Source organism: Orbicella franksi, chromosome 2 (assembly GCF_964199315.1).
Source record: "Orbicella franksi chromosome 2, jaOrbFran1.1, whole genome shotgun sequence".
Taxonomy (NCBI): domain Eukaryota; kingdom Metazoa; phylum Cnidaria; class Anthozoa; order Scleractinia; family Merulinidae; genus Orbicella; species Orbicella franksi.
The window spans coordinates 9,981,376-10,004,511 of NC_138146.1; the positions used below are offsets into that span (position 1 = coordinate 9,981,376).

A 23,136-nucleotide genomic window follows, 5' to 3' on the forward strand; every position below is an offset into this window, starting at 1 on the left:
AATCTAGTGAATGAAAATCGTTAGTCTTATAGGTTTGGTTTTTTTTCTTCAGACATTGTAGCAAGTCCAACCAGTTGGCAAAGTGCACCATCAACTGGAGATTTGCCTTTGGGTCCACCCTTGCTACATGGCTGTGATTACTCACAAAATACATTCCACATGAATCCTTTCATGATGCCACTACCACCTGTACACCAACAACAGCAGCGCCAGCAGCAGCAGCTGCTGCAAGGCTGTGTTGAGCCCAAGAGTGACTTGGATCTCCCTGGAAAACATATGCGTTATGGAGGGATAAGTTACACTAGCAGTCACACTGCCGAGCTATCTTCACACTCTCAATCTGAGTTTAACTTTCATCCTAACTCTGTCAGTGGAAGACATAAAGCACAGGCAAAGAAACAACACTGTGCTCAGCAGTGCATGCATAATACTGCCGAGTCAGGATATGCACAGAGTGTTTTTGACCAGTGGCGACCCCCAGTGATTATGAAGGTTGAGAAGCAGCAGTCACTGAACAGTGATCCAAATAATAAGGACATCACAGAGGACTCAAAGAAAAGCGAAGATTGTAAAGAGAAAAACATTCAATTTGAAAGAAAAAAGGTCTGTAAACCAAAATTTAACAGGATCTCCCCAAATAAGGAAAGTTGTGTGCAGACTGCCTCACCAAGGTATGTATTACACTGTTTAGCAGTGGCAGTAAATATAACATTAGACTGGCATTTGATGACATTAATTGTCATTCAAAGAAATCACTGACTAAAATTATTTCATTCAGTAGTCTCATTAAAGCAGTTTTTTCAATTGATTTTAATTTTTAGTATTGAGGTTTCAGTGTACATGTACCTCAATTGACCCCCCTCAAATTGTAAAATCACAGCAATGTACATCTGATTAAAGAACTCTGACAATTCAGCTGATTTAATTATTTCAGTTGTTTTTCACCAAGAAATATCTAATGTATTCATTTATGATTTAAATTATACATTTATTCACTTGTCTTGAGGTAATTCTGAACCTTGTGATTGGTTCTTCCATGGTTGAGACTTTGTCTCGTGGACCATTTCCATGGAAACAGTCAAAGCCATGTAGTTTTGTTTTTGAAAGCCCCGCAAATTCAAAATGAGTCATATAATACACTGCTTACTAACCTTAAGCTTGCTTGAGCTGCACTAGGGAATAATGGCCCTCGAGTTGTTTTTGTACGGACCTCAATGCACCCCTTCCATACTGCCACAACCTCAGACCAATATTTCTTAGTACAACCTTTACGCTCAGTCAGTTAGAGGTTAATATATTCTTTCATGCTTTTGGGGTAAATGTTTGCCTACATGCACATAAGTTATGCTCTCAACTCCCGTACATTGTGTAGTTCCAGAAAATATCCATACCTCCCCACCCCTCTGGAAATTCCAATTGAGCTTCATACATTTCTTTAAATTTTTTGGTCTCACAGAACCCCCCACCCCCCCAGGAAATTTTAATCCCTTCTGTTGGGAGAGTATGGATATTTTATGGAACTGAACATTGTGCATCTTGCTAAGTACAAAATGTTATTGCATGATACAAAACCTACTGACTCAATCTAAATAATTTAAGGTACAAGTTTAGACTAGCAAGTTTGTTACTCAAAGAGCAGTCAATTTCAATGCTGTCCAGTTTTTATCATCTTAAACTTCTTAAATTAATGTGCTTTTAAAACAGCTCAACAATGACAAATTATATTTATTTATTTGCTCAAAGTTCAAAAAAAAGCCATACCTCTGGACAGGAAAGAAACAAGCAGAAGTCTACAGGTTCCTCTTCCCTTGAAAGGAAAGTACAACACTTGGACAAGGAAAAGCAAAGAAGGTGACCAGATAATAAGCTGCACTTTGATCATGTGTAATTTGTGCACCCCTCAACCAATGTATCAATTGACATATCAACTGACACTTGGCCAATGTATCCGTCGACATATCGACCAACACTTAACTGATATGTCAGTCGACAGATCAACCGTCACTTGGCTGATATATTGACCAAGATATATCAGTCAAGATATCGACTGAGGTATCGGCTGAGTGTCGGTCGACATATCGACCGACTATTGGCAGATATCTCTGTCAATATAATGCCCAACACTCGGCCAATATGTTGACCATTGGTACATTGGCGGAATATCGGTCAACTGTCATATAATATAAGTCAAAAGCTTAGACTGCCAGTGTCAGGTGTATAAGTTATGCACATTTTATCCTTTTTTGGTCGACCTTAAAAATTTCTGAAGAGTTAATGTTTGGATCATGTGCTGCAAATTCAGTGATTGTCAAGCAAGACACTCAAGTGAAATACTGCCAAATACACAAAATACAGTTGACTGGAAAGAGGATAAGGACGATAAAGGATAACAAGGTGCTGAAATAGAACTGATTAAAGAAAAGCAAGTCTTGAATTTGCCCATGCATTGCACTGATGTTTTTGCTGTTTTTTGATTTTTACATTTCCTTGCCTGTGGGAGGGGTTACTGCACGACTTAAAATTTATGAGTTGTTATGCAAGCATTTAACAAAATAATCAAGATAAAAAAATCCAAAAAAGTGAATTCGCATTTAAGCAACTTTTTCACACTGCCATAGCTGTTGTGGTATCTGGCCTTCACTGGCATAGTCCTTTTGATTGTTGTAGTATGGAATGGGGTTGTTCAACATATCGACTGACATATCTGTCGAGTGTTAGTCAACATATTGGCCACACTCGACCGATATGTCGGTCGATACGTCGACCGACATATCTCGGTTGATATATATCAGCTGAGTGTCAGTCGATATGTTGACGGACATATTGGTCAAGTGTCCATCGATATGTCAACCAATACATCGGTTGAGTGTCGGTCGATATGTCGACGGATATATCGGTCATGGGGTGCACAAAATACTCATGATCCCAGAACCTTTCTTTGATGTTGTAAAATTTTTGTCATGTTTTATGAGACAGCCTTCAGTTGGAGCCAGTGTCAACAACATGGATAAAGTGAAACTACTTCTTTGTTCAAAAACAGTAGCACGATAATTCTGCAATGATGACAATTATTGTCATCATCACAACTAACATAATAATATTAGGTCAGCCCTTTGTTAGACTGAGGTGATCTTTGTTGGAGATGTCATCTGTTCTTAAAAGCCTGTATATATATTATGTGTAATTTTCGTTGATAAAACATTCAATGGAAATTTCCTTGAATGTTTGCATGAGGTATTTCTTATCATCTGGATCGAGATGTATTGTGTTATTACACACACAGTAATCACAATACACACAGCCATCAAATATCCCTTCTCAACTTCATTCAAAAATATATTCACAAATTCCCAATCTTCCAGCCCTCTTTGACCTCTCTTGTTGCACATCTGCCCCCCTCCAACAAAAAAAGATAATCTACAGAACTGCAACAAAAGAACTTCTTTCAACTGTTCATTAAATTATTTAAAACTTGTTACCTACTTGTCTTTAATTCAGAGAACGGATCACAAAATCATGGCACTGGTTGCGACAACTTGTGCCTAACTGTGATGCATATGCAGACAAGGCCACTGTCTTTGAGATGAGTGTTGCATATCTACACCATTGCTGGAAATACCATGGACCACTTGTGCAAAACATTAACAAGGTATACCCCGAATGCATCTCAAATATTACACAGGGTACACGATACTGACATTCCAGAATGAGTTGTTTACCTGGTAAAGCATGTGAACAAAATTAATAGCTCCTTGTACAGTCTATTTTAATGGTAATATAACAACTACATGTAAACAAGTTTGTCAAGGGTAATGAAATGTACATGTACTCATGAAAAAGAAACAAAGAAACCTTGCAAGCTATTATTCTTACTGTAGGACATTGACACTGCAAGGTGCTGATTTACAACGGGATTTCTTTTTACATCTGAATGCGATACAGTACTTATTAATTAGTGAGTGAAAAACAACTGCAGATCTTTTAACTCACAAGCCGTGACAATAGGGCCTCTGATGTTCATTTTGTTCCATCCTTGGCACTTTGGTTGTGAGCTCAACTTTCTCATGGCCCTTGGGAAAAGAATTTCCTCTTGCACCCAGGGTATAATAATTATGTTCAGATGAGCAGATTTCATAGTTCATTCATGTAATCAGTCTATTCTATGTCAATGTCTTGAATGATGTCACTTTCACCATGAGGATACTTATTGGAAGAGGGAGCACTAATATTAGAAAGTGTGCAATGATTCAAAGGAGGGCACTAAATCAAATCAGCATGGTGAGCAACTGATAACCTGAACATGGTGAAAGTTTTACAAAAAAAATCATCATTAAAAGAATTTTGTAAAGATGTTGGTAAACATATGATTACAAAAAACAATAATCTAAGAAACTATAAAATGCAAAAATATGTTTAATATAAAATTATGGAACAGTTTGTACACACCTTTGCTCAATGTGAGATTTCAAGAACAATCATAATTATGCGGGAGTGGGAGGTGTTAGGTAGCCTGGTGGAGTGTGGATCAATGCACAAGCTGTCCAGGTTTGAGTCATGGCGAGGGTAATAAATTATTAAAGTACTTAAAATTCTCAGTGCCCATACCCACCCAGGTGTAAAAATGGGTTCTACTAAATCATTAATACTCTGGGGTGACCATGAGGGCGACGAACTAGCATTATATCTTAAGGGAGAACAAACAAAAAGTCATAGAAGTTTGTTTTTTTCCCTTTCCTTAACGCTTAGTTCTGTTATGTTAAATCCACAAATTGTGTGTGTTTCGTACCACGGATCAGGGTACTACTCGAATTGAAGACACACCAGGAAAATAAAGTCCACGGGATCTACCAGTTGTTTTGAACTAGTTTAATCAGCACAAGCTAGCTAGTCAACTGAAAGCAAAGGCATACATGTGGGTTGACTATAGCAATTCTAAATAATCGGATCTAACCTAAGAAACGAAACAGCAAAAAACATTCTCCACCATATTGTCGATATACTCACAATTCTGTAAGGCGTAATCCCGTTTAAGACGCGCTATTTTCCTACTTTTGTACAAAGAGCACAAACACACTGTTTTCGATGAAAGGATTACTTTCTACTGATCTCTTGATATTCTACTCGTACCAATCCACGAACGAGAGCCATGATCCGATTGGCTACTAAAGCAAAAATGAAAGTGAAGAATGATCATCGCAGTTAATTTTCCAATTTAAGCAATTGGAAAGACGAAGCTTGAAAAAATCAGGGCTTCAACGGGATTCGAATCCGTGACCTCCGCGATACCGGTGCGATGCTCTACCAACTGAGCTATGAAGCCACATATTGGGAGCGAGGTCAATTAATTGAGTTCATATCTTCCCGTGAGGAGTGAAATGATGTGTGGCTTCATAGCTCAGTTGGTAGGGCATCGCACCGGTATCGCGGAGGTCACGGGTTCGAATCCCGTTGAAGCCCTGATTTTTTCAGGCTTCGTCTTTCCAGTTGCTTAAATTGGAAAATTAACTGCGATGATCATTCTTCACTTTCATCTACAACCGCAGTTCGTATATGAATTATTTCATATAAACTTCACATCAAAGCAAAAATGGCGGGAATCTCGCGTGCTCGGTTTTATCACTAAGAAAACAAACATAATGTCTAAAAATAAACAAAACTCTCAACGAAGTGCAAAACAGTGTGACAGAGCAGTTTACAGATCACTCAGTGTATTGAACAACAGAATGCTTCAGAATCTTTTTTCTCCCCTTATCTAACAGGAGTTTTCCTCCAAGCAGAAAACCACCATTCCTCCAGAGGATATGGAAGGTATTGTCACTGAAGTCATTGAAAAAGAAACTAAAGCATTTGGAAACGTTGGACTGCAGTCAAGATCAAAAACTTTATAACCAGAACATGTATCTCAGAAAAGATTTTTTTACAGGTAGTTAAGGTGGCTCCCTATAGTTTTACGATCGCACGCGCGTATAGGACGCATATAGAAAGCTCAAGTAATCTGCGCGCGCTCAAAGGAAAATGTCAGTGTTTTTTTTTTATTTTTATGACGTCAACATGAGGACAAAAAGCAAAACTGACAGTGAATTTTCTCGCGTTTCCTTCGCTGAATTTTTTTAAAATTTGGCTCAGTTGTAACCACATACAATTCCTATAAAATACCCTATTTTTGTTAAAATCTGTCAGAGCTAATCGAGTATATTTAGAAGAATGACAAATTGCAGAATATTGGAAAAACCGTCTGACCAACCTTGACTTTTTACCAATTCAAAATGTCAGGCAATATCATTTCCATGATGTGGCAAAGTATGAAAAACTTTCACCGAAGGAAAGTTTAAATGTTAAGGAGTTTAGGCCAAAATGAGGAATATATCTGCATGTCATTAGATGAGCTGTTGCCATGGTAACAGCCTTAATCCAAAAAGTGACAACCGAAAAATAAGCCTTATTTTAGCAGTATCCATACTGGAAAATCTCTACAGGGAAAACTTCAAGAGGAATTAACTAAGTTTCCTTTTCTAACTCGTGCTCTATAGGGAGGGTGTTTGTAAATACTCTAGGGAGCCACCTTAAGTTAAGTGCTTAACTAAAGCATAACAACAAAACAAATTACTGTCACATCTAAAAGCAAAGTATAAACAGTGAATGGTGTTTCAAGAAATGGAACAATTAATCAAAAGGGACAAGGTTGACTAAGAACTAGTCAAGTAATTTATAGTGCTTGCAAGACTTCAGCCCTTATAGATGTCACTGGTGCTTTTTGTGGGGTAGAATAAGTGTCGCATAACTGTGTATTTACTTGCTCTTTTTTCTTACTTTTATAAAAGTACTTTTGCGGGCGCATTTTCTTGAAAATAAAGATTGATGTTTGAAAACTTTCAGAGTTGGTTACCTGTATTGGTTTGCTTGAGGATGAAATTTCGAAACTTGAGCAAGGAGCAAGCATAATATTAAGTAAATTGTCAGAGAGTTCAGGTAACTCGACTGACCCACCATTATACGTTACCTGACTGTGTAATTTCCTTTTCATTCAATTTTTAAACTCCTTGTACATAACTTTGAGGTGATTTTTAAATTCTAATTTTTTTTTAAATGTCTTATTTTACGCAGGGCCCTTTTTGATACCAGCCTATGGCTGATGGGGCTACCCTGCCTAAATAAAGCTGACTTGACTTGACTTTGTATTCCATATGCACTTGGCAAAGTGAAAAGATGTTCACTTTAGTGAAGGGTTAGGAAGCACTTCCTGTTTGGTTAAAACACAAATAATATATAGATTTAGGCCAGCCTAAAAGCGTAGCTCCTGGGCCGGGTTGTTCAGAGTCCGATTAAGCTAACGCAGGAAAAGGTAGGATTTTGATTTGAGTTTTGTAACTTTGCGGTGAGGTTTTCTGCATATTGTTTGGCCCTCTGTTTTGAGTTTTAATAATCACCATATACACAAAACAAAGCAGCAAAAAACATTTGCATAGAAGAAAAAGTTATAATTCGGTCAACTTTTAATCCTGGGTTAGCGTTAACCCGGCAGGTTTTTTGTTAGAGCCGGGACGCCGGGACCTTTACTCGGCTATTTTTATTTTTGTGTCGGCTATTTTACGCGCAGGTTGTACAAAAAATAATATACAAACTACGGCTACAAACATGACAAAACAACGCGTTTCTGTTAAAGCTTAAATGGCCGAAGAATAAGAGTGTTTTTTTAATTTTGCTATTTAATATTTTCTTAAACCAAATCGTGCATTATCTCTCAGCTATTGGATATTGTTTAATATTTGTACCATATTTTGCGTACGTGTAGCTGATTTGGAGTTCGTGACAAGATGTTATCAAGTAACAGAAAACACATTGATCGGCACGCCCTGTGGTCGTCGTTAGACTAAGGGCCTGATTACATGGCGAATTTCAGCCCGGGCTGAAATATTAGCCTCGGCGCCAAATATGAAATTGTGTGCGAAAAGTCTCCAGAGAATCAAAATGGCGCCGAGAACACGAATCGTGAAAATAGGCGCATTGCTTCTCTCGTAGTTTGACCTTTTGTTGGCGCTCAATTTTTAACTTTTTGGAATAGCAACACCCTACAATGATGATGGAACTGAAACGAAACCTGTCTCTTAGCCAGAAAGACCTACTTGCATAGAAAGAAAATATGTCGTCAAGCTTGCCGAGTTCATGGCCTCCCTGACAGCCTCGTGCTGTTTAACCTTGTCTCCATGTTCTTATATTCCATCTAAGCTTTAAAATTAGAGAGATTCTCTATTTTATCGCCTTTATTCCACTGAGAACGCTTCTACTTCGTAGCGGCAGCCATCTTATTTCCTGCTGTTCAGCCCGGGCTGAAATTCTGTTTCGATTACATGCCCGGGCTGAATCATTCTCCACGTAATCGCCAATTTGATCTCATGAGAATTTGTTTCAGAAGCCGGGCTGAGATTTCGGGCTGAAATTCGCCATGTAATCAATAACCTTCGTTGGTGATTACATGTGTTAAAAATAAAGACCGATAAACAGTGCACTGAATTCTCGAATCCTCCTGAAAAAAAGTGTGCGTATTTCTGTCAACGTTTTTACCCGGTGTTGCAACATGGAACGGCAATAAATACAGTTTCATTGTTAGCCTTTTGAACATTCGCTCCTTAGAGAACAAGAAGATCTGTTAGATCTTATAACCGCGCTTTTAAAATTTAACTGTTTTCTTAGTACTACAGTCGCAACGCAGTGCATATTCCAAAGCAATCTCTGATGATTCATTGATTACTGTAGACATCACAGCACTTGATCAACACAAACTCTATTATCGCACCATCAGTCGTAGCCGTTGTGACATCTCCGATGACGTAATAGTCTTAATCTGGAACTTTCTTCGGGATATGTACGGGCATGAAGATACGAACACTATTACAAACCGCTTTCTTTCTTTAAAGTCACGATTAAATTTAATCGTTTTTTTCCCTTGAGTTAAGGGTTAGCAAAGAAGTCACACAAGTCACATAATTCAAGAATTGCGTTATCTACGGCTATCTTTAGTACGGTGGTTATTTCCCTATCAATGACGTAATCTTTGCACGTTCTGACAAGTTCTTTGCTTGGCTTGCAAATATTTAATTTTCCTTCCGATCTATGAACTCGCTGCGATGAAACAGCCAAAGGATTTACTTCATTTGCCTAAAACCGCAAGAAATACTGGGAAAATTACAAATAAATTAATGACCGTCGCTTCTGCCGAAATAAACTTGCAAAGTAAACACGATCTTATTTGTCACGTAGCGAAAGTGAAAGCTGCAACGTCAGCGCATTCCATGGCTGACGTAATACCTTTTTTCAGCGTATTTATTATTCCCTTTAAATCCAACGCTTTGATAGAAAAAAAAAAGAAAATATATTTTACCCACAAAAAAGAAAACAATATCCGTAAAATTGTCCGTGTATTTATGTTTTAACAGCTTCTGGCGGAAAAACATCACACGTTGCGTGACTCAAAGTTTGGCCGAGCGGAGGTCTGCGTCTGGTCACCGACAAAAAAAAAAATAATAAACCACGGGTAAACCTAGAACCGCGCTCGGCCCATGGCCGCGCGGTTAATAAAGCAATCGAATACTGACCTTATCACTGTTCAAGGCGACGTATTGGCGCGAAGGAAGTGAAGCGGAAAATTGACCAGTATTTTACCCAGAGGTAAGCTGCTTTCATTGTGCTAAACTACGGTAATTTATTAATTCATCTTTCTTGTATCACAACTTCTGTAGCATTTCGGCGAAGCGAAATTCATTGCGAAGTTGCTTGCATTATGTCTGCCGAAGATGCTTGAAAGTTTGCTTAGGACTTCGCTGTTTTATATTTTCTTTTTCCTTTTCGCGTAAACCTTTTATGCAACAATCATGTTAACACATGCCCGATAGTTTCGGCTGATTTCTGATTCGTAAGAGTATCCTGCCACAAAAGATTTGAGGAAAGCAAAACATAATTAGCTCTTATTGAGTTATTTTTTTGTAAAAAAAATACCTCGTAGCCGGCGCGTCGGGTATGTAATGGACGGGTCAATGGGTGAGTGAGTGAGTGAGTGAGTGAGAGATGTATGTATGTCACACCAATCAGATTGGATCTACTATGAACAGCCAATCAAATTTCTTGTTGTAAAGGTAAATGGTATGTGAGAAACACAAGGTATGTATAAACAACATAGGCACGCAAGGCGTGCAAGAGTTATTTTTTTTGTGAACTATAAGTCTCGGAGATAGGAGCATTCATGGAACTGTTTACAGTAATAATTTGGTTGATTTGACAAGTTTTTTTGGTTGCGATGTACAGCAAGAAAGAAACTGGGAGTTTATGAAGTACATACGATGTTACATCGGTAATGGTAAGATAACTAAATAGTAAGCCCTAAAATGTTTGACTGAACAAACTACAGTAATCTGACACGTCTCCAGATGTAGATACCATCTTATTTTCTAACAGGCAATTTCTTTGATACAACCCACACTGTGATTGGTCTGACACGCGCACATGCATAACTCCCTCACTCACCGATCACGTAGCCCTTCCCCCGGGGGGGACTCCCTTATATGGGCTATATAGGTCTGTGCGGCCCCGAAGGGTGTGGTTTTTCAGCCGTTTTGGTCATAAATAGGGTATCGATTTTAGCTGATTTTGGTCATTTTGGTCATAAATTGGGTACGGTTTTTGCACTCTAGCCTTGATATGGGTATGCTTTAAGAAGAAGCCACTTTTTCATCATTATCGAAAAGAAAATCAACAAAAGCCCTTCACAAATTTATATGTTTACGGTAATTTAACATTGGTTTGAACTAGGGAGCTAATTATAACGCAGGTCTGAAACAGGGTTTTGATTTGAGGGTCAGGTCGTAAATAGGGTTTCGAATTTCTGGTCAGGTGATAAATAGGGTAAGGAATATCGCAGATTTTGGTCATAAATAGGGTAAGGGTTTTGGGAAGCGGGCCGCACACCCCCAACCAATTTTTCTGGGAGTACCCCCTCGGGAGCCCTTCCAGCCCCCAAGAGGTGTTTTTGCTCAAAAATACTCAAGTTAAGGGAACTTTTCGCATTTTATACGAGTCGTAAGTTTACCCTTTTTACACAACACAACGCAACAACACTACTTCACCGAAAATTGAAAGAAAGAGAAAAAACCTCTCTGACACGTTGAAAGTCTGATTTAATTAAATTGCACTTTAACTTGGTGCCACACAGTCTTCAAAGAACATTTGAACAGTTTTCATACCTTTTACCTTTAAAAATATCGGACTGAAAAGAATGTCATAAAATGCCCATCAAATAAAAATATTAAACTGCTACTGCAGAGACGTAAAAACACTCTAGAAATGAAAGCTTCTTTTTTGTTTAATATCCTGGGAACAATAGCCGATAACTTGTAAGCTCTAATTGAATTTACTCCCATATGAAAAACAAAAGTGTCGAGTTACCATTTGTAACTAAAAATAGCGAACATCTCGTGGGAACAAATGGTGACGATTCGTCAGCTCTAATTGAATTTACTACCTTGTGAAAAAACAAGAGTGTCAAATTACCCATTGTAACTAAAAAATAAAAATATCTCGTTATATTTGCATGCAATAAGAACAAAACAATCGTTACCTGCACTTACTATTGTAAACGTTAGAACTGCTTCAAATCTAAATAGTCTCGTCTCCTCTAAAACATGTCCTAAGAACTAGAACCGACGATTCGTGACCTCTAATTGAATTAACTCCTTGTGAAAAACAAAAGTATCAAGTTACCCTTTGTAATTAAAAATAAAAATATCTCGTGCCATTTGCCTACTACTCATGAACTGCTTCAAAACTCAAGACTCATCTCGTTCATAACTAGCCACCATTACACTGAAAATTATGCACTCCAAAACAACCCAATGTACGTATGTAACTGTCACACTCCCCTCCAAACCGGACTAAAAATCACAAACCGGCAACATACACGTCACTCTTTATTTTTCAATTACCAAAGTCCTCGTGTTTATACATACCTTGTGTTTCTCACGTACCATTTACCTTTACAACAAGAAATTTGATTGGCTGTTCATAGTAGATCCAATCTGATTGGTGTGACATACATACATCTCTCACTCACTCACTCACTCACTCACTCACTCACTCACCCATTGACCCGTCCATAACATACCCGACGCGCCGACTAAGAGGTATTTTTTTTACAAAAAAATAACTCAACAAGGACTTTGGTAATTGAAAAATAAAGAGTGACGTGTATGTTGCCGGGTTGGGATTTTTAGTCCGGTTTGGAGGGGAGTGTGACAGTTACATACGTACATTGGGTTGTTTTAGAGTGCATAATTTTCAGTGTAATGTTGGCTAGTTATGAACGAGATGAGTCTTGAGTTTTGAAGCAGTTCATGAGTTAGTAGTAGGCAAATGGCACGAGATATTTTTATTTTTAATTACAAAGGGTAACTTGATACTTTTGTTTTTCACAAGGAGTTAATTAAATTAGAGGTCACGAATCGTCGGTTCTAGTTCTGAGGACATGTTTTAGAGGAGATGAGACTATTTAGATTTGAAGCAGTTCTAACGTTTACAATAGTAAATGCAGGTAACGATTGTTTTGTTCTTATTGCATGCAAATATAACGAGGTATTTTTATTTTTTAATTACAAAGGGTAATTTGACACTCTTGTTTTTCACAAGGTAGTAAATTCAATTAGAGCTGACGAATCGTCACCACTTGTTCCCACGAGATGTTTGCTATTTTTAGTTACAAATGGTAACTCGACACTTTTGTTTTTCATATGGGAGTAAATTAAATTAGAGCTCACAAGTTATCGGCTGTTGTTCCCAGGATATTAAACAAAAAAGAAGCTTTCATTTCTAGAGTGTTTTTACGTCTCTGCAGTAACAGTTTAATAGTTTTATTTGATGACATTCATTTTAGTCCGATATTTTTAAAGGTAAAAAGTATGAAAACTGTTCAAATGTTCTTTAGAAGACTGCGTGGCGTCAAGTTAAAGTGCATTTAATTAAATCAGACTTTCAACGTGTCAGAGAGGTTTTTGTCTTTCTATTTTTGGTGAAGTAGTGTTTTTGCGTTGTGTTGTGTAAAAAGGGTAAACTCACGACTCGTCTAAAATGCGAAAAGTTCTCTTGAGTATTTTTGAGCAAAAATTCCCCTTAGGGGTTGGAAGGGCTATGTGATCGGTGAGAGAGGGAGCTAAGCATGTGCTCGTGTCACACCAATCACATTGTGGGTTGTATCAAAGAACGAATCAAATTGCCTGTTAGAAAATAAGATGATATCTACATTAATCTGGAGACGTTTCAGATCACTTTAGTATGTTCAGTCAAACATTTTATGGCTTAGTATTTAGCTATCTTACCATGACCGATGTAACATCGCAACCATAAAAACTTGTCAAATTAACCAAATCACTGTACCATGAATGCTTCTATCTCCGACACTTCACACAAAAAAATAACTCTTGCACGCCTTGCGTGCCTATGTTTAACCGAGCAGGAGGTCTGTATGGGAGAATCTTGACCGAGGTCGTGAGTACAGACAGAACGCAGTGAGGTCTGTACACACGACCGAGGACAAGATTCTCCCATATAGACCGACTTAGCTCGGTTAATAAGATGTTTATTATATGGCAAAGAAGAAAACTTTAATTCGTTTAATGTAACTGGTTTGCTGACATTTTGCCAGCGAACGGCGATGAGCTTAACTTAAACCTGCCGAAAGTTGCTCGTCCTCTTTACTTCTTTTTTTGTCATCGGGCTTTTTGGCACTTCCATAAATGATTGAGAAGAAAATCAAAGAAAATGTTGAACATTTTTGTATTTTAGTTTGCTACTTTTCCAACGCAAAATGAAACCGGTCTACAGATGCCGGTCTAGATGGGAAAATCTAGACCGCGGTCAATATCGATTTCAGCCAATCAAATTCGTGAATTCGGTAGTTCCCAGTCCTTGTGAGACACAGCCATAAAATAAAGGTTTTCTCTGAAAATATACGCATTGAAGTGAATGAGTGTTGCGTGTTGTTTACAAATGACATTGTCAAAAGCTGCTGAAAAATAATTTACAGCATAAATATGTTTTTTAAAATGCAAGGCTTCACAGTTAATAATTGCGAGAAATATGACTTTCAAACAGGAGCCTTGTAATGACAAAGCCCTGTATTTTCCTGTGTATTTATGGTTAGCAAGTTGAGGTCCTCTCGACTGATAAACTATGATTTCTTGATACGTTGCGTGACGGTGCTGTTTCCGTAGACTCACAAGTTTAAAATAACTAAATATTTGCATTTGCCTTCAAATTTCACGCTAAACATTTTCACATTTACTGGTCATGTTTAACTACAAAAGCCTTACCTCCGTGGTAAGGTCTTGAGAGACAACAGAGAACTTCATCTCCCTAGAACTGAAACTGCTATGGGCCAGTCCACATTCATGTACGCTGCTGCCAAGGAATGGAATGACCTCCCAAACGACCATCGAAACTGCAGTACTCTGAAAATTTTTAAAACTAAACTTTTCAAATTTTTTAGTGATTTAGACAAGACTGATCATAAATGTAGTGTTTAGATTATTTTTTAGTATTGTTTGATTGATTATTGTTTCTTACCATGCAATTTATGGATACTGATCATCGGTTTATACCAGCGTCTTCCTCCCAGTCTTCGCTGATCGGTCTTTCAGTTTTAAATAAAGCTTTTATTATTATTATTATTAAAGATTCGCACAGCCATTGATGATATTGAAGCTGATTATCATTATTATTATTATTATTATTATTATCATCATCATCATTATTATTATTATTAAAGCTAATCCCTGAATCGGTGTACTCAGAGATAAATGGTGAGATGATAAGGGAGGCTGCGTTAAGAACAAAGGGATCAGGGGACCATGCGGGGTTGACGCTAATGGTTTTAGAAGAATGATGGTTTGCAAATCCTTTAAACAGTCGTCTACAAAATTATGCGAGGCGATAGCCACAATGACAAGGACTCTATGTACAACTTATATCGACCCTGCAACCATAGAGCCACTGGTGGCAAGCCGATTGATTCTCCTGGATAAAGGTGAAGGTGCAGTGAGGCCTATAGGGGTCGGCGAGGTGATACGAAGGATTATTGGAAAGTGTGTAATGAACGTTTCTAAGGGAGACGTGGTTGAGGCGAGTGGTTCACTCCAGCTATGCGCAGGTCAAAAGTCCGGCAGCGAGGCTGCTATACATGCTATGCATGCCATATTTGAAGCAGATGACACGGACGCGGTACTGCTCATCGATGCTTCTAATGCATTCAATGCACTTAACAGAGCAACTTCACTGCATAATATCCGGGTTCTCTGCCCTGTAATTGCAGCATATGCCATCAATACTTACAGGAAGTCGGCACGCTTGTTTATTACCGGCGGCAAAGAGATCATGTCAGCTGAAGGAACAGCACAGGGTGACCCACTTGCTATGGCCCTCTACGCCTTAAGTGTGCAGCCGCTGATCACAAGCCTGCAGGCGGCGTCCAGTGCTAAACAGTGCTGGTTTGCTGACGATGCCTGTGGAGCTGGCTCTGTACTGGAAATCAAGAAATGGTGGGATGTCCTCAACAGCCTTGGCCCAGTCTTTGGCTATTTTCCCAACCCCAAGAAATGTTGGATTATCTCAAAGCCAGATAAAGAGGCAAGCGTGAAAGAAGTGTTCAAGGACACGGCTGTCAATGTGACGGTAGAGGGACAAAAACATCTGGGTGCGGTGATAGGTTCACGGGAATATCTAGAGGAATACGTTAGCGAGAAGGTGACCAACTGGGTCAGCGAGATTACCAAGCTGGCAGAGTTTGCTCTTTCTCAGCCTCAAGCGTGTTATGCTGCTTACACCTTTGGCCTCAAGCACCGATGGACCTATTTTTTGAGAACTTTGCCTGATATTCAAGAATTATTGGAGCCTTTGGAGAATGCCATATCTAAGGTGCTCATCCCTACAATTACGGAGCATAGGTGCACTCGGCTGGACAGGGACATTCTAGCACTGCCAGTCCGTCTAGGGGGGCTTGGCATGACAAACCCGTGTCTTCACGCAAATCTTGAGCAATCCTCCTCCGTCAAAGTTACCATCCCGCTGGTCCAACAGATCGTGGCTCAATCCCATCAGATGCCGGATGATTCTTTGGTCAAGCCACTACAACAGGCAATGAGGAGTGAGAGAGCAACGGTGCTCCAAGACAGGGCAGAGCATATCAGAGGGGTAGCCCCACAGAAAGTCCAACAGGCACTTGACCTTGCTGCGGAAAAAGGGTCATCTGTTTGGCTGACGGTACTCCCCCTTCGTGAAATGGGTTTCAATCTAAATAAGAGAGACTTCCGCGATGCAATCAAACTGCGCTACGATTGGCCGGTTGATGATATCCCCTCCACCTGTGTATGCGGTGATGCTTTTACAGTGGACCACGCAATGATATGCAAGAGAGGTGGGTTCGTTAATCAACGTCACAATGAGCTGAGGGACTTAGAAGCCGAACTCCTGAATATGGTTTGCACCGATGTTGAGATTGAGCCTGTCCTGCAAGACATCTCGGGTGAACAGCTGGGAAGAGGTTCTAATCGAGCTCCAGATGCGAGATTAGATATTCATGCGCGCGGGTTCTGGGAGAACCAACGATCAGCATTCTTTGACGTGAGGGTTTGTCACCCTAATGCTGATTCGTATAGGGACCTAGAGCTCCAACAGATATACCGCAATCATGAGAACGAGAAGAAGCGCCTTTACGCGAGGACGGTTTTGGATATCGAACAAGGAACTTTTACACCCCTTATTTTCACGTCAACAGGCGGCATGGGAAACGAGTGCTTGCAATACCATTCCAGACTGGCGCAGCTGATCTCCATCAAGAAAGGAGAACATTATGCTAAAACAATCTCCTGGATAAGAGCAAGGACATCCTTCGCTTTACTAAGATCCGTACTAATCTGCCTAAGAGGTTCAAGAGCTAGAAGGAAAGCCTTTTGTGACTTTAAGAACATTGATATTGACGTTGAAACCCAGGAGGGAGCCATTATGTAAACACTGTTGAAATAGGTTTTAATAGTTTATTTCTTTTATTTACTTTTACCTTGTAATATACCGATATTGACGTTGAAACCCAGGAGGGAGCCATTATGTAAACACTGTTGAAATAGGTTTTAATAGTTTATTTCTTTTACTTACTTTTACCTTGTATATACCAGTTTGTATGGAATATGTTAATTAATGTTATGATGATGATAGTAGTATTAGTATTAGTTGTAGTAACCATGATATCGTGATTAGATACGGAAACATGTTTTACAGGTTTAACAGACATCAAATTATGTAAATATCATAGCATTTTGTAAAGCTTAGCTCTAGTTTTTGTCACAATAAACACTCCTCTTTTTAAAAAAAAAATTATTAAAGCTAATTCTAAAAGTATAATTAACATGCAGTTTCTCAGCTGGAAGCACGAATATTAGCTGACATTTGCAACCGGAGCTGATTTATCGTAAACAAACTCCGTGCAACCAGCGACCGATTCTAATATTTCCGCTGATAAATAAAAGTAGACAACATTCCTATTACCGTTCCTTGGTTCAGGCTTACTCTTATGGCTTTAGAGTACTTTTCCGAACAATTTCGACTGGATACAGACCGAACTTTCCATCCCCAAGCCAACGCGATTCAAAAGTTGAGTTCGGGAACATTAATTGTCCCACTTATGTAGCACGTCATCTCGCATCCCGACGAAACCGGCCACGTTATGTATGGGTTATTGACCAAGTGTGAGGTCAAGATGGCAGGATATTGGCCAAGTTCATTTTTTGCGTGTTTATGGACCGAGACGGAGTCGAGGTCCATAAACTCGCAAAAAAAGAACAAGGCTAATATCCAGCCATCTTGACCTCACGGGGAAATTTTTCTTGCAGGACACGGCGGGTAGTCCCGAGCGGGCAAGATAGCTCCAACTTGCCCGCTCGGGTAGCCAATCACAGCGCAGGATTTGATTCATCTTGCCCGCTCACGGAGCTAGCCATATAATAATATTTAATTATCGCACGGTCCAGAATCACAACCAAAAAGTAAACCGTCTCGTCTCCTCTTGCTTTTCGATGATGTCATTTGTTTTCGCCCCTGCTACGAAAAACAAACCTAACCTGCAAAATGTGTTTACTTCAATGACTCTTTCAATGAAATTCTCCCCCCCCCCCCCCCAATAACTTGGGGCTATATATATGTCTGCTGGCTTTTGTTTTTTTGTGTGTGTGTTTTGTTGTTGTTGTTGTTGTTGTTGTTGTTGTTTTTTGTTTGTTTGTTCAGTTTTTGAGTTATTTTTTTGTAAAAAAAAATACCTCTTAGTCGGCGCGTCCGGTATGTTATGGACGGGTCAATGGGTGAGTGAGTGAGTGAATGAGTGAGTGAGTGAGTGAGTGAGTGAGTGAGAGATGTATGTATGTCACACCAATCAGATTGGATCTACTATGAACAGCCAATCAAATTTCTTGTTGTAAAGGTAAATCGTACGTGAGAAACACAAGGTATGTATAAACACAAGGACTTTGGTAACTGAAAAATAAAGAGTGACGTGTATGTTGCCGGTTTGTGATTTTTAGTCCGGTTTGGAGGGGAGTGTGACAGTTACATACGTACATTGGGTTGTTTTAGAGTGCATAATTTTCAGTGTAATGGTGGCTAGTTGTGAACGAGATGAGTCTTGAGTTTTGAAGCAGTTCATGAGTAGTAGGCAAATGGCACGAGATATTTTTATTTTTAATTACAAAGGGTAACTTGATACTTTTGTTTTTCACAAGGAGTTAATTCAATTAGAGGTCACGAATCGTCGATTCTAGTTCTTAGGACATGTTTTAGAGGAGACGAGGCTATTTAGATTTGAAGCAGTTCTAACGTTTACAATAGTAAGTGCAGGTAACGATTGTTTTGTTCTTATTGCATGCAAATATAACGAGATATTTTTATTTTTTAGTTACAATGGGTAATTTGACACTCTTGTTTTTCACAAGGTAGTAAATTCAATTAGAGCTGACGAATCGTCACCACTTGTTCCCACGAGATGTTTACTATTTTTAGTTACAAATGGTAACTCGACACTTTTGTTTTTCATATGGGAGTAAATTCAATTAGAGCTTACAAGTTATCGGCTATTGTTCCCAGGTTAAACAAAAAAAAAAAGCTTTCATTTCTAGAGTGCTTTTACGTCTCTGCAGTAGCAGTTTAATATTTTTATTTGATGGGCATTTTATGACATTCTTTTCAGTCCGATATTTTTAAAGGTAAAGAGTATGAAAACTGTTCAAACGTTCTTTGAAGACTGTGTGGCACCAAGTTAAAGTGCAATTTAATTAAATCAGACTTTCAACGTGTCAGAGAGGTTTTTTTCTCTTTCTTTCAATTTTCGGTGAAGTAGTGTTGTTGCGTTGTGTTGTGTAAAAAGGGTAAACTTACGACTCGTATAAAATGCGAAAAGTTCTCTTAACTTGAGTATTTTTGAGCAAAAATTCCTCTTGGGGGCTGGAAGGGCTCCCGAGGGGGTACTCCCAGAAAAATTGGTTGGGGGTGTACAGCCCGCTTCCCAAAACCTTTACCCTATTTATGACCAAAATCTGCGATATTCCTTACCCTATTTATGACCTGACCAGAAATTCGAAACCCTATTTACGACCTGACCCTCAAATCAAAACCCTGTTTCAGACCTGCGTTATAATTAGCTCCCTAGTTCAAACCAATGTTAAATTACCGTAAACATATAAATTTGTGAAGGGCTTTTGTTGATTTTCTTTTCGATAATGATGAAAAAGTGGCTTCTTCCTAAAGCATACCCATATCAAGGCTAGAGTGCAAAAACCGTACCCTATTTATGACCAAAATGGCCAAAATCAGCTAAAATCGATACCCTATTTGTGACCAAAACGACTGAAAAACCATACCCTTCGGGGCCGCACAGACCTATATAGCCCATATAAGGGATTCCCCCCCCCCCGGCGGAAGGGCTAAGTGATCGGAGAGTGAGGGAGTTATGCATGTGCGCGTGTCAGACCAATCACAGTGTAGGTTGTACCAAAGAACGAATAAAATTGCCTGGAGACGTGTCAAATTACTGTAGTTTGTTCAGTCAAACATTTTATGGCTTACTATTTAGTTATCTTACCATTACCGATGTAACATCTTATGTACATCATAAACTCCCAGTTTCTTTCTTGCTGTACATCGCAACCAAAAAAACTTGTCAAATCAACCAAATGTTTACTGTAAACAGTTCCATGAATGCGCCTATCTCCGAGACTTATAGTTCACAAAAAAAAACTCTTGCACGCCTTGCGTGCCTATGTTTTTTTTTGCTGGGTTTTAGTATACGTTGTGAAACAACGGTTATAGCGGATTTTGCCAAGGTAGCAAAAATGGCACACGGAGGAAAACCATTTTTCGTTTTCGGTTACATATTAATGACAAACGGAGAAACGTGATTTGCTCGTAATACCTTGGACATCAAAACACCAATGCAACTTACCACATTAAATGTCATGTGATCTTTTTTATGTATCCATGGGTATTAGCCACGGGAAATGTACCTCCGGAAATATTGGTCATACTCACTAAATGCAGTTTCCCGTGGTAAAAGGGTCATTTACAACGGTAAAGAGTTCCATGTAACCGAACCCTAAGGGAGCGAAGTCCAAACATGTTTCTCCTGTAAACGCTTTTTCGTCTGCAGCTTGGGATCTTATAACCAGGACTCTACGGCATCTTTACTTGACGTTCATCACTACAACACGACAAAATGTATAAATATTTACTGTAAAGCTTCAATTTCTCTGATTTATCCATAGCGCATCAACTTTTATTTGACAGAAATCCCACACAAGTTCGCATTGCGGACCTATTTTCTTTTAAAACTCGATCGAAAAGGAAATTTTTCAACAGAGAATACGCTGATAATTTAATTATGGTTGCGCCATGAAAAGAATAGCCGCGTACGTGGGACAATTATCGTAAATATATTAACAAAAACTAATTTTACGTTTATTGTATTAACATGGTCAGGAAAAGTTCTGTTTTTCACAACAGATTTGAGATAAATTTCTTCCGTGTGATGGAAAAAAATATGGGAAGAACGCAAACAGAAGAACGCGGAAGTAAATTAACCAGGCATAAAGTGAACTTTATTTTCTTTTGATTAACCAAAAGTGGTCCAAATTTGAAATAGTGAGACAAACATGGCCTCCATTACATAAAGAAAAAGCCTAAATTTCCATGTTTTTGAGCAACCAATGCATCTATTAAGGGATGAAATCAGGGAGGTAAATTGACCAGAAATGGCCTAAAATGCACCCATTGGGCCTTACAAATTCAAAACTTTTCTGGGGGAGACCCACCAGACCTCCCCAGTGGGGCGACCCCCTCCCACACCTACCCCGACTTGGCACGGCGTGCCAAGATGGCGGCAGAGCCGCCATAATGGTCCCTGTTATTTGCTCAATTGTCCCTGTTAGAGCGGTTTTCATTTGAGTGTCGAAAGTAATTAGGCAATTACTTTGGTTTTGGTTTTGGTTTTACCACGGTTTCAGATTGGCTGAGTAGTCTAATTGGTGTGTAATTGGTTTGGTTTTGGTTTTATGACACTCAGTTGAAAACCGCTCTATTAAAAATCATAACAAAAACCCTGGTTAACCGGCTTCGGAACAATCCTGCCATGTTTTCAACAAGTTAACCTGACAAGAGCCTGCGGTCCAACCGAAAACCAACACTTGGTCAGCGGTCAACTTAAAAAAAAACACATGACCTCAATGAGCCGTAAACTTGAGTCCGCGATATGGCCACGCTATATTGGTCAGCGGATACGTTGTTTTGACAGGTGTCAGTTGATCATAACATGGTTGTCCAATATCAAAGAAGTACACGGTAAACCAAGGCTGCGTGTCTCTGTCAACCTGTTAGTTGAAAGTTTAAAACCCGGTTAGTAAGAGGTATATCGTGGTCTTAAAATCGTTGTGGAAATGTCAACATGTCAAATTCAACGTTGGATTAAAACCCTAACATGTTAACATGTCAAATTTAATTGAATAACATACACCGTTTATCATTAAAATTCCTGAAAAAAATTAACTTTCAGGCAATGTCAGTTTTTAGGGGTTCTTGATACGTTTTAAAAGTTCATTCACAGTATTCAACATAGCCATATTCAAGGCTTCTTGCTGTTGTTGATATTGCTGTTGCTGATGAAGCAGCATTGTCTGGAATTGCTGCTGTTGCTGTATTACAGCAGCTGTCAGCTCCAGCTCTCTATTGTGAAGCTGCCGATGTTCTTCTTGCTCATTTTTTTTCATTGCAATGGAGGCTTCCAGCATTGAAACCAAATTGGTGTGACTTGATTCTTCTTAATTGGCGATACCCCATCATCAGAATTATTGTCACCTTCACCTGCAACACCATCTCTCTTTCTTTTCTTTGTACTGCTCAACCTTTCCACAGCCTTCCTCCTCATATCCTCAGCAGTCTCTTTTTCTGTTGTTTCTTTTTCCTGTGATTTTTCCTCCCACTCTGACATTCACTCATCTATCCCTGTTAGAGCTTGATATGATTCATCAAACTTTACCTGAACCCCACTTGCCTTCTTTTCTTCTTTCTCTAGCATGGTACTCCTCCATCAAAGAATCAAACAGATTGCGAACAGATCTTTGAGTAGCTTTCACAAGACCACGTTGAACCAGGTTATCAGCAATCCTGGTCCATGCTGCCCCCCTCTTAGTTGACCCAACAGGAAATTTGTATGGCTCCACGTGGATGACTTCTCTAAGTAATTTCAAGTCATCATCTTTTTTCCAGATGAAAATTTCTCGCTTAGTAGACATATCTGGACAAACAAAGAAAACTTGTAAAACTTTATTCACATTTATTACAGGTCAACAATTTATCGTAAGAAATGTATTTACGGATTAAATTCTGATTGGCTGTATAGGCTTTTTTCACAATGAAAATAAAGCGTATAGATTTCTACAAATCAGCTTTATGGAATAAAATTCTCGTGTTATGTGTAATAAATAATTCAACTGATGTTTTTTTGCATGGCATAGCCAATTACAGAAAACAGCCTTTAACAGAGAGCTCAGTCCGTTATCCGGTCGAAAT

General features: G+C 39.0%; 2 protein-coding genes and 1 pseudogene across 2 annotated transcripts in view; 2 read left to right on the forward strand and 1 right to left on the reverse strand.

Moving 5' to 3' along the window:
- The window catches only part of LOC145479984 (uncharacterized), a 38,698-nt gene extending 29,121 nt beyond the window's left edge, over nt 1–9,577 (forward strand). Inside the window, exons 6-9 of the mRNA XM_081458474.1 lie at nt 53–671; nt 1,744–1,851; nt 3,499–3,649; nt 5,760–9,577. Of these exons, the coding sequence (XP_081314600.1) occupies nt 53–671; nt 1,744–1,851; nt 3,499–3,649; nt 5,760–5,888 (1,007 nt within the window). The 3' untranslated portion in view covers nt 5,889–9,577. The remainder of the gene's footprint in view (nt 1–52; nt 672–1,743; nt 1,852–3,498; nt 3,650–5,759) is intronic.
- Nucleotides 9,578–14,833: 5,256 nt separating this feature from the next.
- LOC145477989 (uncharacterized) lies at nt 14,834–17,197 on the forward strand. The gene has a single exon (XM_081455871.1). The coding sequence runs from the start codon at nt 14,920–14,922 to the stop codon at nt 17,041–17,043; it is 2,124 nt and encodes a 707-aa protein (XP_081311997.1). The 5' UTR covers nt 14,834–14,919; the 3' UTR covers nt 17,044–17,197.
- Nucleotides 17,198–22,071: 4,874 nt separating this feature from the next.
- Nucleotides 22,072–22,809, reverse strand: LOC145468185 (uncharacterized; annotated as a pseudogene).
- Nucleotides 22,810–23,136: the final 327 nt, after the last annotated feature.

Bases quoted from the DNA above. Each gene is read 5' to 3' on its own strand.
- LOC145477989 (XM_081455871.1), top strand. From the start codon at position 14,920: ATGATGGTTTGCAAATCCTTTAAACAGTCGTCTACAAAATTATGCGAG.